Source organism: Sander lucioperca, chromosome 15, assembly GCF_008315115.2.
Source record: "Sander lucioperca isolate FBNREF2018 chromosome 15, SLUC_FBN_1.2, whole genome shotgun sequence".
Classification (NCBI taxonomy): Eukaryota; Metazoa; Chordata; class Actinopteri; order Perciformes; family Percidae; genus Sander; species Sander lucioperca.
In genome coordinates, this window is record NC_050187.1 from 32,861,466 (window position 1) to 32,883,179 (window position 21,714).

The 21,714-nt window shown below is 39.6% G+C and overlaps 1 protein-coding gene and 2 pseudogenes across 1 annotated transcript; 1 reads left to right on the forward strand and 2 right to left on the reverse strand.

The window, feature by feature from the left end:
* Positions 1–195: 195 nt before the first annotated feature.
* LOC116061655 lies at positions 196–1,884 on the reverse strand (annotated as a pseudogene).
* Positions 1,885–2,992: 1,108 nt separating this feature from the next.
* On the forward strand, positions 2,993–6,026 carry LOC118493193 (gonadotropin subunit beta-2-like). Its single transcript, XM_035992029.1, has 2 exons — positions 2,993–3,082; positions 5,742–6,026. Exons 1-2 carry the CDS (start codon positions 2,993–2,995, stop codon positions 6,024–6,026), a joined length of 375 nt encoding a protein of 124 aa, XP_035847922.1.
* Positions 6,027–20,465: 14,439 nt separating this feature from the next.
* Positions 20,466–21,714, reverse strand: LOC116061693 (annotated as a pseudogene).

Sequence of the window (21,714 nt, forward strand, 5' to 3'; positions counted from 1 at the left end):
TAATAATAATAATAATAATAATAATAATAATAATAATAATAATAATACGTTTATTTGATATAGCACCTTTTACAGACAGAGTCACAAAGTGCTTCACATGACAAACTAGGAGTGGTTTAGCCCAGTGAATTAGATCAGTACAGTTATCATCATTATTAAATAGAAAAAATAGAAATGTTAAGTCTGAGCTCTGATTGATAAGAGTTCAAAAATGGAGTTAAACAATTTGAGATCAAATCAGTGATCTTGAAAAGAGTTTTATTTTTCATCATGTACAGTGATGCACAAACAGTGATTGTTCATATTTGAGTTGTATTAAATTATGCAGGTAAACACCAACTGGTCTTAAAACACAAATCAGCTTTCTCTTGACAAAATTCCATTAACTTGGTTCACTCTACCGTGTGTCTTGATGACGATTAAAGTTGTTGAGCGGCAAAATACTTTGCACATCTATAACATGACACAGGTGTGTTGGAGAGGGTGATAGATACAAAGTTGCAAAGAGAAGAGTGATTGGTGCAGACCCAACTCCTACAAAAGATGGCTTACATCAACAGTTAGGTGTCTTATTGGAAACCATATCAGTAGAAGACAGAATCTGTGTTGTCTCTATCCTTTCTATTTACCTACATGTATTCTTCTGTTTCTCCCCTTTCTCTCTCTCTCTCTCTTTCTCTGCCTACATGAAGCTGACTGTGGACATGTTGTCATCATTCATACTGTTGAACTGCTGACATCATTGCTGTCCATTCTGCAACAACACACAGAGGCCAAAAGCTTGTCTATGGCCCCTTTCCTCATGAAAACATACAGAAATAAGTCTGCAAGAGGACTCAACTTAAGAAACACACGAACCACGATGCCGAGGGCCGTGTCATATCTGTCATGTTTTTCCAGAAGCAAGATGTTTATGGGCAGGAACAGCAGCGTGTAAATAAGCAGCACCAGGACCAACATTGCCACAATTCGTCGTTTTTCATCAGCGGGAACTGAGATGGAAGCAGACAGGGCTTTGAGGGTCCCAAACAGAAAGAATATGAGCAGTGGGAGGGGAAGGAGGAAAGATATGGGTAAGATATACCCAAATGCAAAAAAGAAGCAAATGGCAAGAGAAATGATCCAGACCAGGACACAGACCACCACAGAGATCTTGATGGTTCGTCTGAAGCGGTACCACAGTGGGCAGGCGATGACCAAATACCTGTAATACAAGATGTAAGACACAGCTTCAGAATGATATAGTAATACAATGGTCAGACACAGAAGTAGCTACACACATTCTGGATAGACAGATACCTTTCCAGGGCGATGCACACCATGAAGCCAACACTGGCCATCAGACTAAAGCCATAAATAAGTCTGCCTATGCCATATGTGTTCTGTTCCTCAGGTTTTGCCACCGAAACAATCATGCAGCAGAGCTGAATGAGGTCAGAAATGAGAAGGTTGATGACGTAGATCGGAGCAACATTATCCTTTCCCACCTGCAGGAAAACATTGGTTAAAGTAAAGAAAGCAGTTGTAAACATGTTCTGAACTCCTCCTCCCAAATATGTCTGCAGGGTCCAATCAGCTTCATGTACATTTTAACTAAGCAGTTCATTATTCCTGTAAATGTATAGGTCATAAAATACTTCACCCCAGCCCTCTGACATGTGGCCCCCAACTCAGATCAAGATCCTTTACAGACAGAGACTTTACACAAATAGATCTCAGTCATAATGTACGTACCAGAGAATAAAGAGCATAGATGGCCACGAGGGTCAAAGGAAGTCCAATACAGATGACTATGCATGTCACCACATATATGATGAATTCTAATTCATTATATTGGTTGTTGTAGGAAACATAGTTCTCTGAAATGTTGTTGAAATCTCCCATTCTTCAGAGTGAAATCTGTTGAGGAGATCAGGTTATAAAAAGAGATGTGAAACATGTTTAATATCTACCTAACATTGTTCAGTTCACACAAATGCAGTATACATATATAGAATACTCAAAAATCAAATCATTTAAAACACTATTTGCGTATTGCTTTCAGTATTAAAATTCCTTAATATTTGTTACTGTAGTATTTGATTAAATATCATAAGCAGATATGCTTCTGATATTTAATCAAATACTACAGTTTCAGATAGCACAAGTTCTAGTGATGAATAGAAATATTTAACGTGCTGATGTGAGGTCATTACTGCAGCCACAGAACCTCATCCGTGTTTCAGTAATTTAATATAATGATTAATGTTGATTACATTTGTTTAGGACATTTTGCCTGTCTTCTGTGCTGATGCCCCACTACTTGTTGAATGCCCCTCTGCCCTCTGGTTTTGATGAGACTGATTCATCCACTTGATAAACCATCTGCATTATCTTTTGTGTAAAGATTAATTTTCTTAATTTCACTAAACATCTCTAACTGAATGAGTAAATGACTGTAACCTGTCTTGGGTTACATAACATAACATCAGTCATCGTATTTTCACGACACACAAAACTATTTTGCATAATAAGCTCATTATTATTATCATTATCATTATTTCCCAAATATCTTTCTGTGAATTAATGAGGTTTCAGAACATACATACATACATACATACATACATACATACATACATACAGTGGGGAGAACAAGTATTTGATACACTGCCGATGTTGCAGGTTTTCCTACTTACAAAGCATGTAGAGGTCTGTAATTTTTATCATAGGTACACTTCAACTGTGAGAGACAGAATCTAAAACTAAAACAAAATCCAGAAAATCACATTGTATGATTTTTAAATAATTAATTTGCATTTTATTGCATGACATAATTATTTGATCACCTACCAACCAATAAGAATTCTGTCTCTCACAGACCTGTTAGTTTTTCTTTAAGAAGCCCTCCTGTTCTCCACTCATTACCTGTATTAACTGCACCTGTTTGAACTCATTACCTGTATAAAAGACACCTGTCCACACACTCAATCAAACAGACTCCAACCTCTCCACAATGGCCAAGACCAGAGAGCTGTGTAGGGACATCAGGGATACAATTGTAGACCTGCACAAGGCTGGGATGGGCTATAGGACAATAGGCTTGGTGTGAAGGCAACAACTGTTGGCGCAATTATTAGAAAATGGAAGAAGTTCGAGATGACGGTCAATCTCCCTCGGTCTGGGGCTCCATGCAAGATCTCACCTCGTGGGGCATCAATGATCATGTGGAAGGTGAGGGATCAGCCCAGAGCTACACAGCAGGACCTGGTCAAGGACTTGAAGAGAGCTGGGACCACAGTCTCAAAGAAAACCATTAGTAACACACTATGCCGTCATGGATTAAAATCCTGCAGTGCACGCAAGGTCCCCCTGATCAAGCCAGCGCATGTCCAGGCCCGTCTGAAGTTTGACAATGACCATCTGGATGATCCAGAGGAGGAATGGGAGAAGGTCATGTGGTCTGATGAGACAAAAATAGAACTTTTTGGTCTAAACTCCACTCGCTGTGTTTGGAGGAAGAAGAAGGATGAGTACAACCCCAAGAACACCATCCCAACCGTGAAGCATGGAGGTGGAAACATCATTCTTTGGGGATGCTTTTCTGCAAAGGGGACATGACGACTGCACCGTATTGAGGGGAGGATGGATGGGGCCATGTATCGCGAGATCTTGGCCAACAACCTCCTTCCCTCAGTAAGAACATTGAAGATGGTTCGTGGCTGGTTCTTCCAGCATGAAAACGACCCAAAGCACACAGCCAGGGCAACTAAGGAGTGGCTCCGTAAGAAGCATCTCAAGGTCCTGGAGTGGCCTAGCTAGTTTCCAGACCTGAACCCAATAGAAAATCTTTGGAGGGAGCTGAAAGTCTGTATTGCCCAGCGACAGCCCCCTAAACCTGAAGGATCTGGAGGAGGTCTGTATGGAGGAGTGGGCCAAAATCCCTGCTGCAGTGTGTGCAAACCTGGTCAAGAACTACAGGAAACGTATGATCTCTGTAATTGCAAACAAAGGTTTCTGTACCAAATATTAAGTTCTGCTTTTCTGATGTATTAAATAATTATGTCATGCAATAAAATGCAAATTAATTACATAAACATCATACAATGTGATTTTCTGGATTTTTGTTTTAGATTCCGTCACTCACAGTTGAAGAGTACCTATGATAAAAATTACAGACTTCTACATGCTTTGTAATTGCTACATGCTTTTGTTGTTTAATTATACATTTTCTATCTTTGTTACACAATCACATATCCATAAGGCTTACAATTTAAGGTAAGACAGGGAAAAATCCAAATGAAATATAGTTGGTTTAAACACAGTACAGTCCACAGCTGTCTGCTTGTTAAAGGTTGCATCTTCATGACTATTTACAATGTGTTACCTTTGTAAACAATCTATATAATAAAATGTCACAACATTTACCTTTGACAGCTGCAAGACACTGAATGAGTCCCCTACACCAATGTCTGATGTTTTGTCCTCTACATCCAAACAGTCTACAATAAATATGGTAAAGTTACATAACATGCAGTAGGTTGACAGTAATCCACGCCTCCTCTTCAAAGAAAGTGATGTCATGAGTATGAACATAAAGTAGTGCGAGAGGGGGGGGGGGTTGAAAAACACCACAAGTAGTAATCAACACATGCATGTTAAGTCTGTTTAATATATATATTAAATTGTATTATATTTAATTCGATGAGCTTATTGAAGGTTTAAATTTCCTTGAACATATGTTTATAATATATTTACATAAAACATTAAAGAGTAATTTAAACAATTCAAAATATAAACACAGCTAAAATAAAATAAGATGTGAGAATAAGACAGATATGTATTAAGTGATAAAATGAATAATAAATGTGACGAAATAGGAATGTGGAATAAAAAGAATCAAACCTGAAATTAAAAAAGCAAAAACTAAAAATAAATCAAGAAAATAAAACAGGAAATTAATATCAACATGTTGTCTTCCATGACTTCCCACTAAGTAAATACATTTTTCAGGTCGTCTGGGACAGGTCTGCTTTCTGTCCCCAGAGTCCAAACTAAACAGGGAGAAGCAGCGTTCAGTTTTTATGCTCCACATATCTGGAACAAACTTCCAGAAAACTGCAGGTCCGACGCAACTCTCAGTTCTTTTAAATCAAGGCTGAAGACTTTTCTTTTTAATGTTGCCTTTCTTTAAATAATTGTTCATTTCTTAATTTCTTATACCGCACTGTAACTGATTGCATCGTGTGGGTTTAATAAGAAACAACCTTTTACGAATATAAAAGGGATTTACAGTTGAAATCAGACCACTAATAACAAAAAGTGTGAATTTCAACCGAAAGGGTTTTTGCGAAAGTTTTTCCAAGAAAGAAAAGACTTGTAGTGACGACTATATTTTAAAGTAAAAGTACTTTTTCCACGCCAAGATGGGTGGCCAGAAGGCCCAGATTGGAAGTGGTAAAGTCCTCCGGGAGGCCAGGTTCCAAACCTGAGTTGCAACAGAAAAAGAGTTAAAGTATAAGTCGTCTGGGAGGCCCGAGTTGGACTCGGTTAACTTGTTCTTATACTGCACTGTAAATTTTATTCTCGTCTTTTCTCTGTTTTTAATTTGTTTTTAATCGTTTTTAACTGCTCTTTAATGTTTTAATTTTTTTATCGTTTTCTAACTGCTCTTTAATGTTTTATGTAAAGCACTTTGAATTGCCCTGTTGCTGAAATGTGCTGTACAAATAAAGCTGCCTTGCCTTAAGTCTGCTCTCTTCCAGGACCCTGTCTTTAAGATACTGTTCAGCAACGTGTACCAGAATGTGTGCATGTACCAGGACTTCTACTACAAGACCTTTAAGCTCCCTGACTGTTCTCCCAGTGTGGACCCGACTGTCACCTACCCCGTGGCTTTGAGCTGCCACTGCGGCCGCTGTGCTATGGCCACGTCTGACTGCACCTTTGGGAGCCTGCAGCCCAACTTCTGCATTCATGACATACCTTTCTACATCAGGCAGAGTTTAGATTCTCTGCCCGAGCCCGAGCCCGAGCCCGGCACGGCCTGACCCGACCCGGGCCGATATTTTCCACCGCTATCCTCGAGCCGGGCCGGGCCGGTGATCAAGCATTTGTGTTTTTTTAATCATTACTTTATCAGCCTTATTCGGTGGGGAGAAAACTATGCCTCTCCAGCTTCTCCCATAGCTCTGGGTGGATGTCCTGCACTGACTTGAGTGTGAGGTAAACTGTGCTACATCATGTCTCTGCAGCACTGTCGTCGGCCAGTGCATCAGCATGCAGACCGTGCCGAAGGACAGTATTAGTTAGGTGATCGAGACAAGAAAGTCTCCTATATGGTTCCAGGGCTTTGATTATGTTGCTGCCTTGATCTCTTACCCACACTATTCAGCTGGGGGAGCAGCTAGGGTCGAGGTATTTTTTACGTTTCTTCATTTGGATCCATTTGCGATCCATTCCAGTCTGAATTTACATGCTTCGTCCTTGTTGCATTATTCATTAAGATAATTCTAAACAGATTTCTGCAGTTCAAACAACTCAGAATTGTAGTTGAGAATGTCAGTTATAACGGCCCAAGTATGAAAAAATTGTAAGGTTTAAATCAGGCTCATAATTACAGTTAATGTGTCGGACAGGGCCGGGCTCGGATGCAACATGCACAGGCTCGGGTAGGGTCGGGCTTGATTTTTTGGGCCCGATCTAAGCTCTAGCATCAGGTGCTGTAAATAAAGATTGTGCCATTTACCAGAGGAAAGGAATTATGTTTCTATCTGCAAAGAACAAATAACCACATTGAGCACTTCTTGACGTTCAATGTGGGTACTTTGGTAATCAACCAGACGTTTCCGCTCAGTTTCCATCAAGTACGCAGCGTCACTCTTTTGAGTGTTACATTATGCCAGACATGTAAGATCTGAGTCATCTTTGAATACATGATTTGTATGTTTTTGGGAAACAGTGGTGTGCAAGATTAACTTTGTTATTGGGGTTTTAAAATAGATGAATTGACAGAGGTTTTCTGTAATAAACTGTATAATTGTAGAAGTTAATGCACAGTTACATTTAAGACAGGTGTTTTGGTCTATTATAATAAAACTAAATTAAATCTATGTATATTTCACGTTATTTCAACAGCATTTCAATGATGCAGTTTTGCTTTAATTTTCCAGTGTTTGACTACAAAGGCTGCACCTGCTGGAAACAAACAGTAGTAGAATGGATATGCCTATTACAATTGTATCAAAAAATCGGGGGAAAAAACAATTCAAAGTAACAACCTTTTACGAATATAAAAGGGATTTACAGTTGAAATCAGACCACTAATAACAAAAAGTGTGAATTTCAACCGAAAGGGTTTTTGCGAAAGTTTTTCCAAGAAAGAAAAGACTTGTAGTGACGACTATATTTTAAAGTAAAAGTACTTTTTCCACGCCAAGATGGGTGGCAAGAAGGCCCAGATTGGAAGTGGTAAAGTCCTCCGGGAGGCCAGGTTCCAAACCTGAGTTGCAACAGAAAAAGAGTTAAAGTATAAGTCGTCTGGGAGGCCCGAGTTGGACTCGGTTAACTTGTTCTTATACTGCACTGTAAATTTTATTCTCGTCTTTTCTCTGTTTTTAATTTGTTTCTAATCGTTTTTAACCGCTCTTTAATGTTTTATGTAAAGCACTTTGAATTGCCCTGTTGCTGAAATGTGCTGTACAAATAAAGCTGCCTTGCCTTAAGTCTGCTCTCTTCCAGGACCCTGTCTTTAAGATACTGTTCAGCAACGTGTACCAGAATGTGTGCATGTACCAGGACTTCTACTACAAGACCTTTAAGCTCCCTGACTGTTCTCCCAGTGTGGACCCGACTGTCACCTACCCCGTGGCTTTGAGCTGCCACTGCGGCCGCTGTGCTATGGCCACGTCTGACTGCACCTTTGGGAGCCTGCAGCCCAACTTCTGCATTCATGACATACGTTTCTACATCAGGCAGAGTTTAGATTCTCTGCCCAAGCCCGAGCCCGAGCCCGGCACGGCCTGACCCGACCCGGGCCGATATTTTCCACCGCTATCCTCGAGCCGGGCCGGGCCGGTGATCAAGCATTTGTGTTTTTTTAATCATTACTTTATCAGCCTTATTCGGTGGGGAGAAAACTATGCCTCTCCAGCTTCTCCCATAGCTCTGGGTGGATGTCCTGCACTGACTTGAGTGTGAGGTAAACTGTGCTACATCATGTCTCCCCCCCCCCCCTGCAGCACTGTCGTCGGCCAGTGCATCAGCATGCAGACCGTGCCGAAGGACAGTATTAGTTAGGTGATCGAGACAAGAAAGTCTCCTATATGGTTCCAGGGCTTTGATTATGTTGCTGCCTTGATCTCTTACCCACACTATTCAGCTGGGGGAGCAGCTAGGGTCGAGGTATTTTTTACGTTTCTTCATTTGGATCCATTTGCGATCCATTCCAGTCTGAATTTACATGCTTCGTCCTTGTTGCATTATTCATTAAGATAATTCTAAACAGATTTCTGCAGTTCAAACAACTCAGAATTGTAGTTGAGAATGTCAGTTATAACGGCCCAAGTATGAAAAAATTGTAAGGTTTAAATCAGGCTCATAATTACAGTTAATGTGTCGGACAGGGCCGGGCTCGGATGCAACATGCACAGGCTCGGGTAGGGTCGGGCTTGATTTTTTGGGCCCGATCTAAGCTCTAGCATCAGGTGCTGTAAATAAAGATTGTGCCATTTACCAGAGGAAAGGAATTATGTTTCTATCTGCAAAGAACAAATAACCACATTGAGCACTTCTTGACATTCAATGTGGGTACTTTGGTAATCAACCAGACGTTTCCGCTCAGTTTCCATCAAGTACGCAGCGTCACTCTTTTGAGTGTTACATTATGCCAGACATGTAAGATCTGAGTCATCTTTGAATACATGATTTGTATGTTTTTGGGAAACAGTGGTGTGCAAGATTAATTTTGTTATTGGGGTTTTAAAATAGATGAATTGACAGAGGTTTTCTGTAATAAACTGTATAATTGTAGAAGTTAATGCACAGTTACATTTAAGACAGGTGTTTTGGTCTATTATAATAAAACTAAATTAAATCTATGTATATTTCACGTTATTTCAACAGCATTTCAATGATGCAGTTTTGCTTTAATTTTCCAGTGTTTGACTACAAAGGCTGCACCTGCTGGAAACAAACAGTAGTAGAATGGATATGCCTATTACAATTGTATCAAAAAATCGGGGGAAAAAACAATTCAAAGTAACAACCTTTTACGAATATAAAAGGGATTTACAGTTGAAATCAGACCACTAATAACAAAAAGTGTGAATTTCAACCGAAAGGGTTTTTGCGAAAGTTTTTCCAAGAAAGAAAAGACTTGTAGTGACGACTACATTTTAAAGTAAAAGTACTTTTTCCACGCCAAGATGGGTGGCAAGAAGGCCCAGATTGGAAGTGGTAAAGTCCTCCGGGAGGCCAGGTTCCAAACCTGAGTTGCAACAGAAAAAGAGTTAAAGTATAAGTCGTCTGGGAGGCCCGAGTTGGACTCGGTTAACTTGTTCTTATACTGCACTGTAAATTTTATTCTCGTCTTTTCTCTGTTTTTAATTTGTTTCTAATCGTTTTTAACCGCTCTTTAATGTTTTATGTAAAGCACTTTGAATTGCCCTGTTGCTGAAATGTGCTGTACAAATAAAGCTGCCTTGCCTTAAGTCTGCTCTCTTCCAGGACCCTGTCTTTAAGATACTGTTCAGCAACGTGTACCAGAATGTGTGCATGTACCAGGACTTCTACTACAAGACCTTTAAGCTCCCTGACTGTTCTCCCGGCGTGGACCCGACTGTCACCTACCCCGTGGCTTTGAGCTGCCACTGCGGCCGCTGTGCTATGGCCACGTCTGACTGCACCTTTGGGAGCCTGCAGCCCAACTTCTGCATTCATGACATACCTTTCTACTACTAGTCTCCAGAAATAAAGCACATTAAAACACTCTCTAAGAACTGTGTGAATGTTTAGCATCAGGTGCTGTAAATAAATACTGTTCCATTTACCAGAGGAAAGGAATTATGTTTCTATCTGCAAAGAACAAATAACCACATTGAGCACTTCTTGACATTCAATGTGGGTACTTTGGTTATCAACCAGACGTTTCCTGTCAGTTTCCATCAAGTACGCAGCGTCACCCTTTTGAGTGTTACATTATGCCAGACATGTAAGATCTGAGTCATCTTTAAATACATGATTTGTATGTTTTTGGGAAACAGTGGTGTGCAAGATTAACTTTGTTATTTGGGTTTTAAAACAGGTGAATTGACAGAGGTTTTCTGTAATAAACTGTATAATTGTAGAAGTTAAAGCACAGTTACATTTGAGATAGGTGTTTTGGTCTATTACAATGAAACTGAAATGCTGTTGAAATAATGTGAAATATATTTCACATTATTTCAACAGCATTTCAATGATGCAGTTTAGCTTTAATTTTCCAGTGTTTGACTACAAAGGCTGCACCTGCTGGAAACAGACAGTAGTAGAATGGATATGCCTATTACAATTGTATCAAAAAAGCGAACATAAAAACATAAAGCAATAACAAAAACATCAAATCAAACATTTTTATGTAGCTCTTAAAAATGAAAGACCAGACCATAAGTTTCAAGTTGATTTCATTTATATAGCACTTTTTTGGTGAACAAAGTGCTTCAAAAAGACAAAAACACAATATGTATACAATACAAGCATCAAACACAAATCTTCTTGGCCATGTGAACATTAACAGACTTCTTGACTCTGTCACAAACTGGCTCAGTGAATGTGACAAACAGTGATCTGTTCAGCATATGTCAGACACTGTTAAAAAACATGAAGTTGACTAGCAGGCACCCAGATAAGCCCACACTCTATTTCACTTTGTTTTTTCTGGAGAACTCTGTCGACACATGCCCACCAATGGTGTGCATGTGTCGACAGAGTTCTCCAGAAAAATGATCTTATTATCAGTGTTCAAAGTTTGGAAACAGAGGAAACTTAAGAAAGCAAAAGTCCCCTGCCAAGTTATTATTTTTTTGTACAGAGGAGCAATAGAAAGCATCCTGACTGGAAACATTACAAACTGGCATGTTATTTAATTTAAAATGGATTATTCTATCTTCAGTTATTTTATTCTCCCTTATTGTTTTAAAACACTTTGAATTGTCTCTGTGTTTGAGATGTGCTGTCCAAACATAGCTGCCATGCCTTGCTTTAATGCAGTGAGTTAATCAAAGGCAGACATTCCCATTTTTGTTAAGAAACAGACTTTTAATTTAACTTCAAGAAAATGCCTAAATAACTGCTCCACATTACATCCTACAAGCTAGCATGCCCCCCACTAAAACACCAAAAATAAAACTGATAATAAATAAAGATAAATAAATAGTATGTAGTCTAGTTTATTATCTGTACACAAAATTATAGAAGAGTAAAACCAACTTAGTTCAATGCATAGATCATGAACAGGTTTGTATGATATTGTACAAAAACGTATGCATAACAATGGGGGGGGGGGGCGTCCTTCTTACATTACACAATAATAAAACTCACAATTTTTAAAAAGTAAAAAGTTGTGGATATACGTCGTGGATAGGTAATTCAGCACTGTAGTGGTTATGACCATATTAGTGACTATGCTACATGGAAACGGACCAAATTATGTTTGGGTCCTCTACATAGACTGTACAGTAAAATAGTGTTTTAGATGGCTAGCTGTAGTCTCGCTAAGTCCCGTGGGAATTCAGTTGTAGCAGGGTCTGGCATGACCAGATATTTTATAAATATTTTAAATAACACAAAACAACTAAATGGTTATGGGTAATACATCTGATTTCATATACTGCTTTAGTAAAAAAAATATTACCTGGCTGACGATGGGAGCAGCAGGACGCAAAAAACGAAAGTTACTGTTGCACTAGTCTTGACATAGTTAGTTTTGCAAACAGACATTACAGTTTTAGTTTAGTTATCGTTTTTTTGTAATGCCTCGTTTTTATTTTTATTTCAGTTAACGACAATGTTTTTTCCCACCTAGTTTTCGTTATTTCGTTCATTTTCGTTAATGATTATAACCTTGGCTGGAACTGAGATGGAAGCAGATAGGGTCCCAACCAGGAAGAATATGAGAAGTGGGAGGGGAAGGAGGAAAAAGATGGCTAAGATGATTACTTTAATTTTTGAATCATACAAAAATACAAAAACTGTAGCCAATGGCAAGAGAAATGATCCAGACCACGACACTAAATTAAATTGGATCACTTATCTAGGCCGAGAAAAGCCAGAAAATGTGTTTTTGGCTCATGTGGATGATAGACACCAAATCCCAGAATGCACTTGCTTCGCTGCTTTAGCGTCTACTCCCTAGCCACGCCTACCGTTTACAGACAGACAGTGAGACAATCAACTCAACTTAACTGTGTTTTATTGTCATTTCAACCATATACACAAAACAACATTTCACCGTGGCTCAAGTGGTTACACAATTAAAATATATGAAAATGACATTATATAAAAACGACATACGAAACAGGCTACATTTAGTGCACACACATTATATGCTCCGTAAAGTTCAGCTAACACATAGCTACTAGCATTAGCGCTTGGTGGGCTGTAAACACACTGAGTATAAACACATTTGCGTGGAATGTAGAATGGTTGGCATTTAAGTCACAAACTCCACCAGCAGTTAGCAGTTAATAGACAGGTGTTTTGGTCTATTACAATAAAACTAAATTAAATCTATGTATATTTCACGTTATTTCAACAGCAATATAATGATGCAGTTTAGCTTTAATTTTCCAGTGTTTGACTACAAAGGCTGCACCTGCTGGAAACAAACAGTAGTAGAATGGATATGCCTATTACAATTGTATCAAAAAAGCGAACATAAAAACATGTTGAAAATATCACAGATTCATGCCCCTCAGGTATTGATCCTAATGGCACTTTACAAGTGAATGAATCTGAAAATGTTTTCTGCAGGGTAACATGTAGTACTAGTACTATTCCAGTTATAATCAACAACAGACCATACAAAGTGTTGAATCCCCTAAGTAATAAGAAGTTGACTGCAAACATAGTCAATTTAGCATCCAGTTCACGTCAGCCACAGGTAACCAAAAAAGGGGCAATACTTAACAACCTAATTGGAATTACAACTACCACTGCAATGATAGAACAGGATAGGAAAATTAGATGCGGTCTACTAAATATCAGATCTCTGTCTTCTAAAGCAATACTAGTAAACGAATTGATATCCGATAATCAAATTGATCTATTCTGTCTAACTGAAACATGGCTGGGCCATGAAGAGTATGTCAGTCTAAATGAAGCCACTCCTCCCACTCATATTAATACTCAAATTTCTAGAGGCTCAGGCCGAGGAGGGGGAGTTGCAGCCATATTTGACTCAAACCTGTTAATTAATCCTAAACCTAAACTAAATTATAACTCTTTTGAAAATCTCGTTCTTAATCTTCAGCATCCAACATGGAAAACAGTACAGCCTATTATATTTGTTGTTGTCTACCGAGCACCAGGTCCATATTCTGAATTTTTATCTGAATTCTCAGAGTTTTTATCATGTGTAGTCCTAAAATCAGACAAAGTACTTATTGTAGGTGATTTTAATATCCATGTGGACGTTGACAGCAATAGCCTTAGTACTGCTTTCAACTCACTACTAGACCCAATTGGTTTCAGTCAGAGTGTGCATGAGGCCACGCACTGTTTTAACCACACCCTTGACCTTGTGCTGGCATATGGCATCAAAATTGAAGACGTAATAGTATTCCCGCAAAATCCTTTATTATCAGACCACTTCTTAATAACTTTCGAATTCTTACTACCCGACTATACGAAATTAGATAAAAGCTTCTACACTAGAAGCCTATCTGACAGTGCTATAGCTAAATTCAAGGAAGATATTCCAACAGCACTAAACTCATTACCGTGCCGTAATATAACACAGGATCTTTATGTAAACTTTAGTCCCTCTCAAATTGATAATTTCGTAGACGGTGCTATGGCCTGCCTACGGACTACTTTAGACTCTGTTGCTCCCCTTAAAAAGAAGACGATGAAGCAAAGGAAACTAGCGCCTTGGTATAACTCCCAAACTCGTAAATTAAAGCAAATCTCGCGCAAACTTGAAAGTAAATGGCGTTCCACCAAACTGGAAGAATCTCGTTTAGACTGGTGTGGTATATTGACAACCTATAACATTCTATACACTTTGACTTAAGAGTTGGTATAAGGAGGATGCATGAACTTTACTCTACATTCACTGAGAACATCTGGAAATTGTTAACATGAGCAGAGGTCCCCCCAAGACAGAAGATACCTTTTTTGGAGTTGTGCCAGATAACAGGCATCGATTGGTCAGTTATCCATCCAATGGTATACTCACACATATCACGTCCTATGTTGATACAATGCATAGGATATATACGTTGTTCACACAAAGAAAAGGCAGAACGACTTTTTGGAAGAATTTGGGTTGGTCGTTCTCCAAGCTCTCTGCAGGAGTTTGTAAAATTGATGCTGAATCTTTGCTTGTAATAAACCTTTTTAACAGTGTCGGCGGATTCCTCTTCATACAGCATCACAGCATTACTATTTAAGACACCACACTGGCAAGACAGTCTGAAAACCTATAGGAAGACCCTAAGAAAGGCCAGATCAGACTACTATTCATCACTAATAGAAGAAAATAAGAACAACCCAAGGTTTCTTTTCAGCACTGTAGCGAGGCTGACAGATAGCCACAGCTCTATTGAGCCATCTATTCCTATAGCTCTGAGTAGTGATGACTTCATGAGTTTCTTTAACGATACAATTACAACAATTAGAGATACTATTCATCACCTCTTGCCCCCAACCTCTAATGGGTCACCTTTAACTGACGAAAAAGAACGACTAGACCTGACATATACTTAGATTGCTTTTATCCTATAAACCCTCAACAATTAATGTTAAAGGTCTCTTCAGCTAAGCCATCTACCTGTCTCTTGGACCCCATCCCAACGAGGCTACTTAAAGAAGCGTTACCCGTGGTTAACACTTCATTACTAGACATGATAAATATGTCTTTATTGACAGGTTATGTACCGCAGTCATTTAAAGTAGCTGTGATAAAACCTCTACTGAAAAAACCCACCCTCAATCCTGAGGTCTTAGCCAACTATAGACCTATATCTAACCTTCCCTTTCTCTCCAAGATCCTTGAGAAAGTAGTCTCTAATCAGTTATGTGATTTTCTACATAGCAATAGCTTATTTGAGGACTTTCAGTCAGGATTTAGAAAGCATCATAGCACAGAGACGGCACTGGTGAAAATTACTAACGACCTTCTAACTGCTTCAGACAAAGGACTTGTCTCCGTACTTGTCTTATTAGATCTTAGTGCTGCAGTCGATACTATTGACCATACCATCCTCTTACAGAGACTGGAACATTTAGTTGGCATTAAAGGAATCGCACTAAACTGGTTTAAGTCCTATTTTTCTGATCGATCGCAATTTGTTAATGTTAACAATAAACCCTCCAATTACGCTAAAATTAACCATGGCGTTCCTCAAGGCTCAGTGCTTGGACCAATTCTATTCTCCTTATATATGCTTCCTCTAGGCAATATTATTAGGAAACACTCAATTAACTTTCACTGTTATGCGGATGACACCCAATTATATCTGTCAATCAAGCCAGACGAAACCAGCCAGCTAGCTAAACTTCAAGCTTGCATTAAAGATATAAAATCATGGATGGCCTACAATTTCCTGATGTTAAACTCAAACAAAACCGAAGTTATTGTGCTGGGCCCGAAACACCTACGAACCTCATTAGCCGAAGATATAATTACTCTGGATGGCATTGCCCTGGCCTCCAGTACTACTGTCAGAAATCTAGGAGTTATTTTTGATCAGGATCTATCCTTTAACGCCCATCTAAAACTAACCTCTAGAACAGCCTTTTTTCACCTTCGTAACATTGCTAAAATTAGGAACATCCTGTCTCAAAACGATGCTGAAAAACTAGTCCATGCATTCGTTACTTCCAGGCTGGACTATTGTAATTCCTTATTATCAGGATGCTCAAATAAAACCCTTAGGACTCTCCAGCTGATCCAGAATTCTGCAGCACATGTTCTGACAAGAACTAAGAAAAGAGATCACATTTCTCCTGTATTAGCTTCTCTCCATTGGCTTCCTGTAAAATCCAGGATTGAATTTAAAATCCTTCTTCTGACCTATAAAGCTCTAAATGGTCAAGCTCCTTCATATCTTGAGGACCTCTTAGTACCTTATTGTCCCACTAGAGCACTACGCTCCCAGAATGCAGAGTTACTTGTGGTTCCTAGAGTCTCTAAAAGTAGAATGGGAGGCAGAGCCTTCAGCTATCAGGCTCCTCTCCTGTGGAACCAGCTCCCAACTTGGGTTCGGGGGGCAGACACCGTCGCTACATTTAAGACTAAAGTGAAAACTCTCCTCTTTGATAAAGCTTATAGTTAGGGAGTGAGGAGTTGCAGTGAACGCCTAGACCGGCGGGGCAGGGTGCATAGCTGCAGACACAGCACCCCTGCTTCTCTCTGCTTCTCTTTACAGTCATCAGATTTACCTATCGTATAATCAATAATATAGTGCCTCTCCTAGTTATGCTGTTATAATTCTAGACTGCTGAGGAAGTTCCTTCTTATGACACGCTCTTTTCTTTTGTTTCCTTTTATGCACATCCTGTCTCAGAAGTGCTTGTTACTCACCTAGCTCTGCTACACCCTGCTACGCTCTGCGATTCCCTGCAATGCCCGGCTACGTCCTGCCGCATCCACCGCGTCCACCCATGCTCTGCTGTGCCACGCTACATCCTGTACCGTCATAACCCCAACCGTCAGATACCGCCCACCAAGAGTCTGGGTCTGCCGAGGTTTCTTCCTAAAAGGGAGTTTTTCCTCGCCACTGTCGCAATAGCCACTGCTAATGCTTGCTCTTGGGGGAACTATTGGAATTGCTGGGGCTTTATAGAGTGTGGTCTAGACCTACTCTATCTGTAAAGTGTCTCGAGATAACTTTTGTTATGATTTGATACTATAAATAAAATTGAATTGAATTGAAAGCAATAACAAAAACATCAAACCAAACATTTTTGTGTAGCTCTTAAAAATGAAAGACCAAACCATAAGTTTCAAGTTGATTTCATTTATATAGCACTTTTCTGGTGAACAAAGTGCTTCAAAAAGACAAAAACACAATATGTATACAATACAAGCATCAAACACAAATCTTCTTGGCCATGTGAACATTAACAGACTTCTTGACTCTGTCACAAACTGGCTCAGTGAATGTGATAAAGAGTATGTCAGATATGTCAGACACCACAAAAAACAGGAAGTTGACTAGCAGGCACCCAGATAAGCCCACACTCTATTTTACTTTGGTTTTTCTTGAGAACTCTGTTGACATATGCACACCAAATGGTTTTTACGTCATCATACCATCTCTGTGACTAGGTACCTATTATTGCTGTTCTGCTGTTATCCAGCATTACATGGAGGATCATCGGATCTATAAGTGTTAAAAATTTGGAAACAGATAGTTAATGCGAATGAACAGACTCCATAGGAGGAAATGTCATTCCTATATGAGGCTCCTTTTTCAACTACAAGGTCAATATTGTGTTTCACTAACGACAAAACAACAAATTATCCGTGCATTTATATGGAACTAAGCTTCAGGAGCTTTCCATCTTTACTCTCCTCCCTGTTACATTGCATTCGTCGATCAACACTTTTTGACTGGCAAGATGGCGGCGAGCGGAAACAACAACTGTTAAAGTGAGTCGTTCAAAACCTTTCTTTTTAGTAGACTCTGTGTACACAAACAATGTTCTCAATGGTCGAGTTCATGTGTAGAGCCCCTGGTGATACTTGGAGCAAAGTTTCATGTTGTGTCGAGCCTTCTTAGTGTTTTAAAAATAGTGATTTTGATGTGATCATAGTAGTGCCCCTAGCTCTCCCATTCAAAAGGCCATTTGACTGAAAATACGGTCAATCTTAAAAATGGCGCTTCCGTCCTAATTATGCTTTTGAATGACTCAGGTACATTCACAAAAAGACCCTAGGTTGCATTTTGGCGAGAGTTACGCTTTAAATAACTGCCATGCTGATTCCAAACAGACAGCTTTGTCAAGGCAGTTTGGTCTTCAGATAACTTTTTACACATTGGCCGTCATTAATGACAAATCGAGTTCCACAATGAACATGAACACAAATATTTTTTTTAATCACAAACACGGTCGGTCAGTGAAGGCACAGTCCTAGCGGTAGCGGTAGCCGTCGTTGCCGGTAACATACTCTTATGAGTGCACAGACCGAAGCTTGTGACTACCATCTAATGACTAGCAAGCACTTTCTTACCGCTGCTGCCGTACAGTATCCCATTCATGCACCAAGTGCTGAACGGCTTCCCATCTCCACCCTTTTCCTCTTGTTCTCTATTCATGCCCGGCGCCATTTATTTGTAACTCCTTTCTCAAATCTACATGCACCAAGTTTGATAAACTTTGCATCCATTTTCCATTACCGAGGCGACTACACCTCTCGCTTTTCGTCAAAGAACCGCCCTACTTTGCATCTGATTGGCTACAACTTGTTTCATTGGTAGGTGGACGTACAATGATTGGTTAGACCCAGCACATCAAATACAAATTCCATGTGGAATTTTTATTTATTTATTTTTTTCTAAAATAGTCATACGCCGGAAATCCTGTGTTGTGCTGAAAACAGACTGCCTGCTGAAATACGACTGCACGCCGCTAGAGGGCAATGTTGGTCAGTCTAAGTAGTTACAGTATGTGCACCAATATTAACCAGGTCATTTATGCAGGGCTTCAGCCCCGAATGTTTTTATTGTAGCCTCGAATGTCATTAGCCTAGTTGTTGTAGGCAACACAAGTTTAAGTTCCTGTGTTCCCGTGACGTGACGTTAACAGTCTATATGGTTCAGGCTCAAACACATGGTGTCATGGTTAGCGAGGATGGTGGACCCAAATGCAGAGAGCAGGCGAAGGAGTAATGAGCACGAGGATTTATTAAACACAAAAACAGCAGCAAACCAAAGGCGGTCCAAAAATGGAGCAGGCAGAAAACAACAGAACAGGCTACGACGTGCTTACAGGAACAAAACCAGACAAAAACAATGATCCGACGAGAGACAAGGGAAAAACAGAGAGGCTAAATACACAAGGTAACGAGGGAACGAGAGGCAGGTGACACAACAGGTGGAACAAATCAAAAAAGGCGGGAAACAAACAAAGACAGGAAAAAAGCTAGACAAGACAAGGGAGACAAGACAGACTACAAAATAAAACAGGAAACAAGCACAATACAGAACAGAAACCGACTACAAAAATAATACACACCACAAAATACCAAAACCCTGACACATGGAGCTCTGGAGCAGATCTGTGCATCTCTTTGTGTCCGCTCTGTAAAAATAAAGATGAGCAGCCCGGCTGGTCAGTAGCAGCTTCAGTTTATTTGTCTCATTCAGAGACCAGAGACCCAAACGGGGATGTCTGTGTCTGTCAGACTCAGATACTACCATATCAGCAGAGCAATAACGTAATGCACAGCATACTATATGGCAGGTGTTTTTTTTTCTTGAAGTATTGTGATTTTATTCTTGTAATATTAGGCTATAACTTTCTTTTTCTCAAAATATTACAATATTATAAGAACAATATTAAAATGCTTGCAGATTAGCAACATTCCGATATTTGACAATCTTTCTTTTAACCCTCTGGATACTCACCACTTGATAAGTATCGGAGAATACCTTTGTACATGTCTTTATCCATGGTAAATGTGTGTATGTAATCTAATGTATGTCCTATCTGTTTCTCATGTAAACTCGTGACAAATATTTCCCTGCTCAAAAATTACCCGCTCAAAAATGAGACAGTTATTGTCACTTTTTTAGTAACATTTTATTTACTCTTGGTTTGGATATCAGGACAACATGACCAACATTGCCTTCTAGCGACGTGCAGTCGTATTTCGGCAGGCAGTCTGTTGTCAGCACAACACTGGCAAAAGGTCCAGGTTTGTACGGCACAAACAGTGATTGTTGATATTTGAGTTGTATTAAATTATGCAGGTAAACACCAACTGGTCTTAAAACACAAATCAGCTTTCTCTTGACAGAATTCCATTAACTTGGTTCACTCTACCTTGTGTCTTGATGACGATTAAAGTTGTTGAACTGCAAAATATTTGCACATCTATAACATGACACAGGTGTGTTGGAGAGGGTGATAGATAAAAAGTTGCAAAGAGAAGTGATTGGTGCAGACCCAACTCCTACAAAAGATGGTTTACATCAACAGTTAGATGTCTTATTGGAAACCATATCAGTAGAAGACAGAATCTGTGTTGTCTCTATCCTTTCTATTTACCTACAGTACATGTCTTCTTCTGTTTCTCCCCTTTCTCTCTCTCTCTCTCTTTCTCTGCCTACATGAAGCTGACTGTGGACATGTTGTCATCATTCATACTGTTGAACTGCTGACATCATTGCTGTCCATTCTGCAACAACACACAGAGGCCAAAAGCTTGTCTATGGCCCCTTTCCTCATTAAAACATACAGAACTAAGTCTGCAAGAGGACTCAACCTAAGAAACACATCAGACAGGGAGTAGAGGTTCATGTCATATCTGTCATATTTCAGAAACATGATTCTGGGCAGGAACAGCAGCATGTAAATAAGCAGCACCAGGACCAGCATTGCCACAATTCGTCGTTTTTCATCAGCGGGAACTGAGATGGAAGCAGACAGGACTTTGAGGGTCCCAACCAGAAAGAATATGAGCAGTGGGAGGGGAAGGAGGAAAAATATATTATATATATTTTTATATATATAAAAAAGAAGCGAATGGCAAGAGAAATGATCCAGACCAGGACACAGACCACCACAGAGATCTTGATGGTTCGTCTGAAGCGGTACCACAGTGGGCAGGCGATGACCAAATACCTGTAATACAAGATGTAAGACACAGCTTCAGAATGATATAGTAATACAATGGTCAGACACAGAAGTAGCTACACACATTCTGGATAGACAGATACCTTTCCAGGGCGATGCACACCATGAAGCCAACACTGGCCATCAGACCAGGGTAGTAAATATCTCTGGCTATGTTATCTATGTTCTCATCCTCAGGTTGTGCCACCCAAACGATCATGCAGCAGAACTGAATGAGGTCGGAAATGAGAAGGTTGATGATGTAGATCGGAGCAACATTATCCTTTCCCACCTGCAGGAAAACATTGGTTAAAGTAAAGAAAGCAGTTGTAAACATGTTCTGAACTCCTCCTCCCAAATATGTCTGCAGGGTCCAATCAGCTTAACTTACATTTTTTCAAGCAGTTCATTATTCTTGTAAATATATAGGTCATTAAAATACTTCACCCTAACCCCCTGACATGTGGCCCCCAACTCAGATCAAGATCCTTTACAGACAGAGACTTTACACAAATAGATCTGTCATAATGTACGTACCAGAGAATAAAGAGCATAGATGGCCACGAGGGTCAAAGGAAGTCCAATACAGATGATTATGCATGTCACCACATTTATGATGAATATTGTGTAATTATACAAGGAACTAGCATTATCCGGTAAAGTGTTGTTAATGTAGATATCCTCCATTCTTCAGGG

Excerpts from the sequence above, each read along its gene's own strand:
- LOC118493193 (XM_035992029.1), top strand. The coding sequence starts at position 2,993 with ATGGCCAAGACCAGAGAGCTGTGTAGGGACATCAGGGATACAATTGTA. Across the intron at positions 3,083-5,741 it reads GCTATAGGACAATAGGCTTG|GACCCTGTCTTTAAGATACT; the intron begins GTGTGAAGGCAA and ends GCTCTCTTCCAG.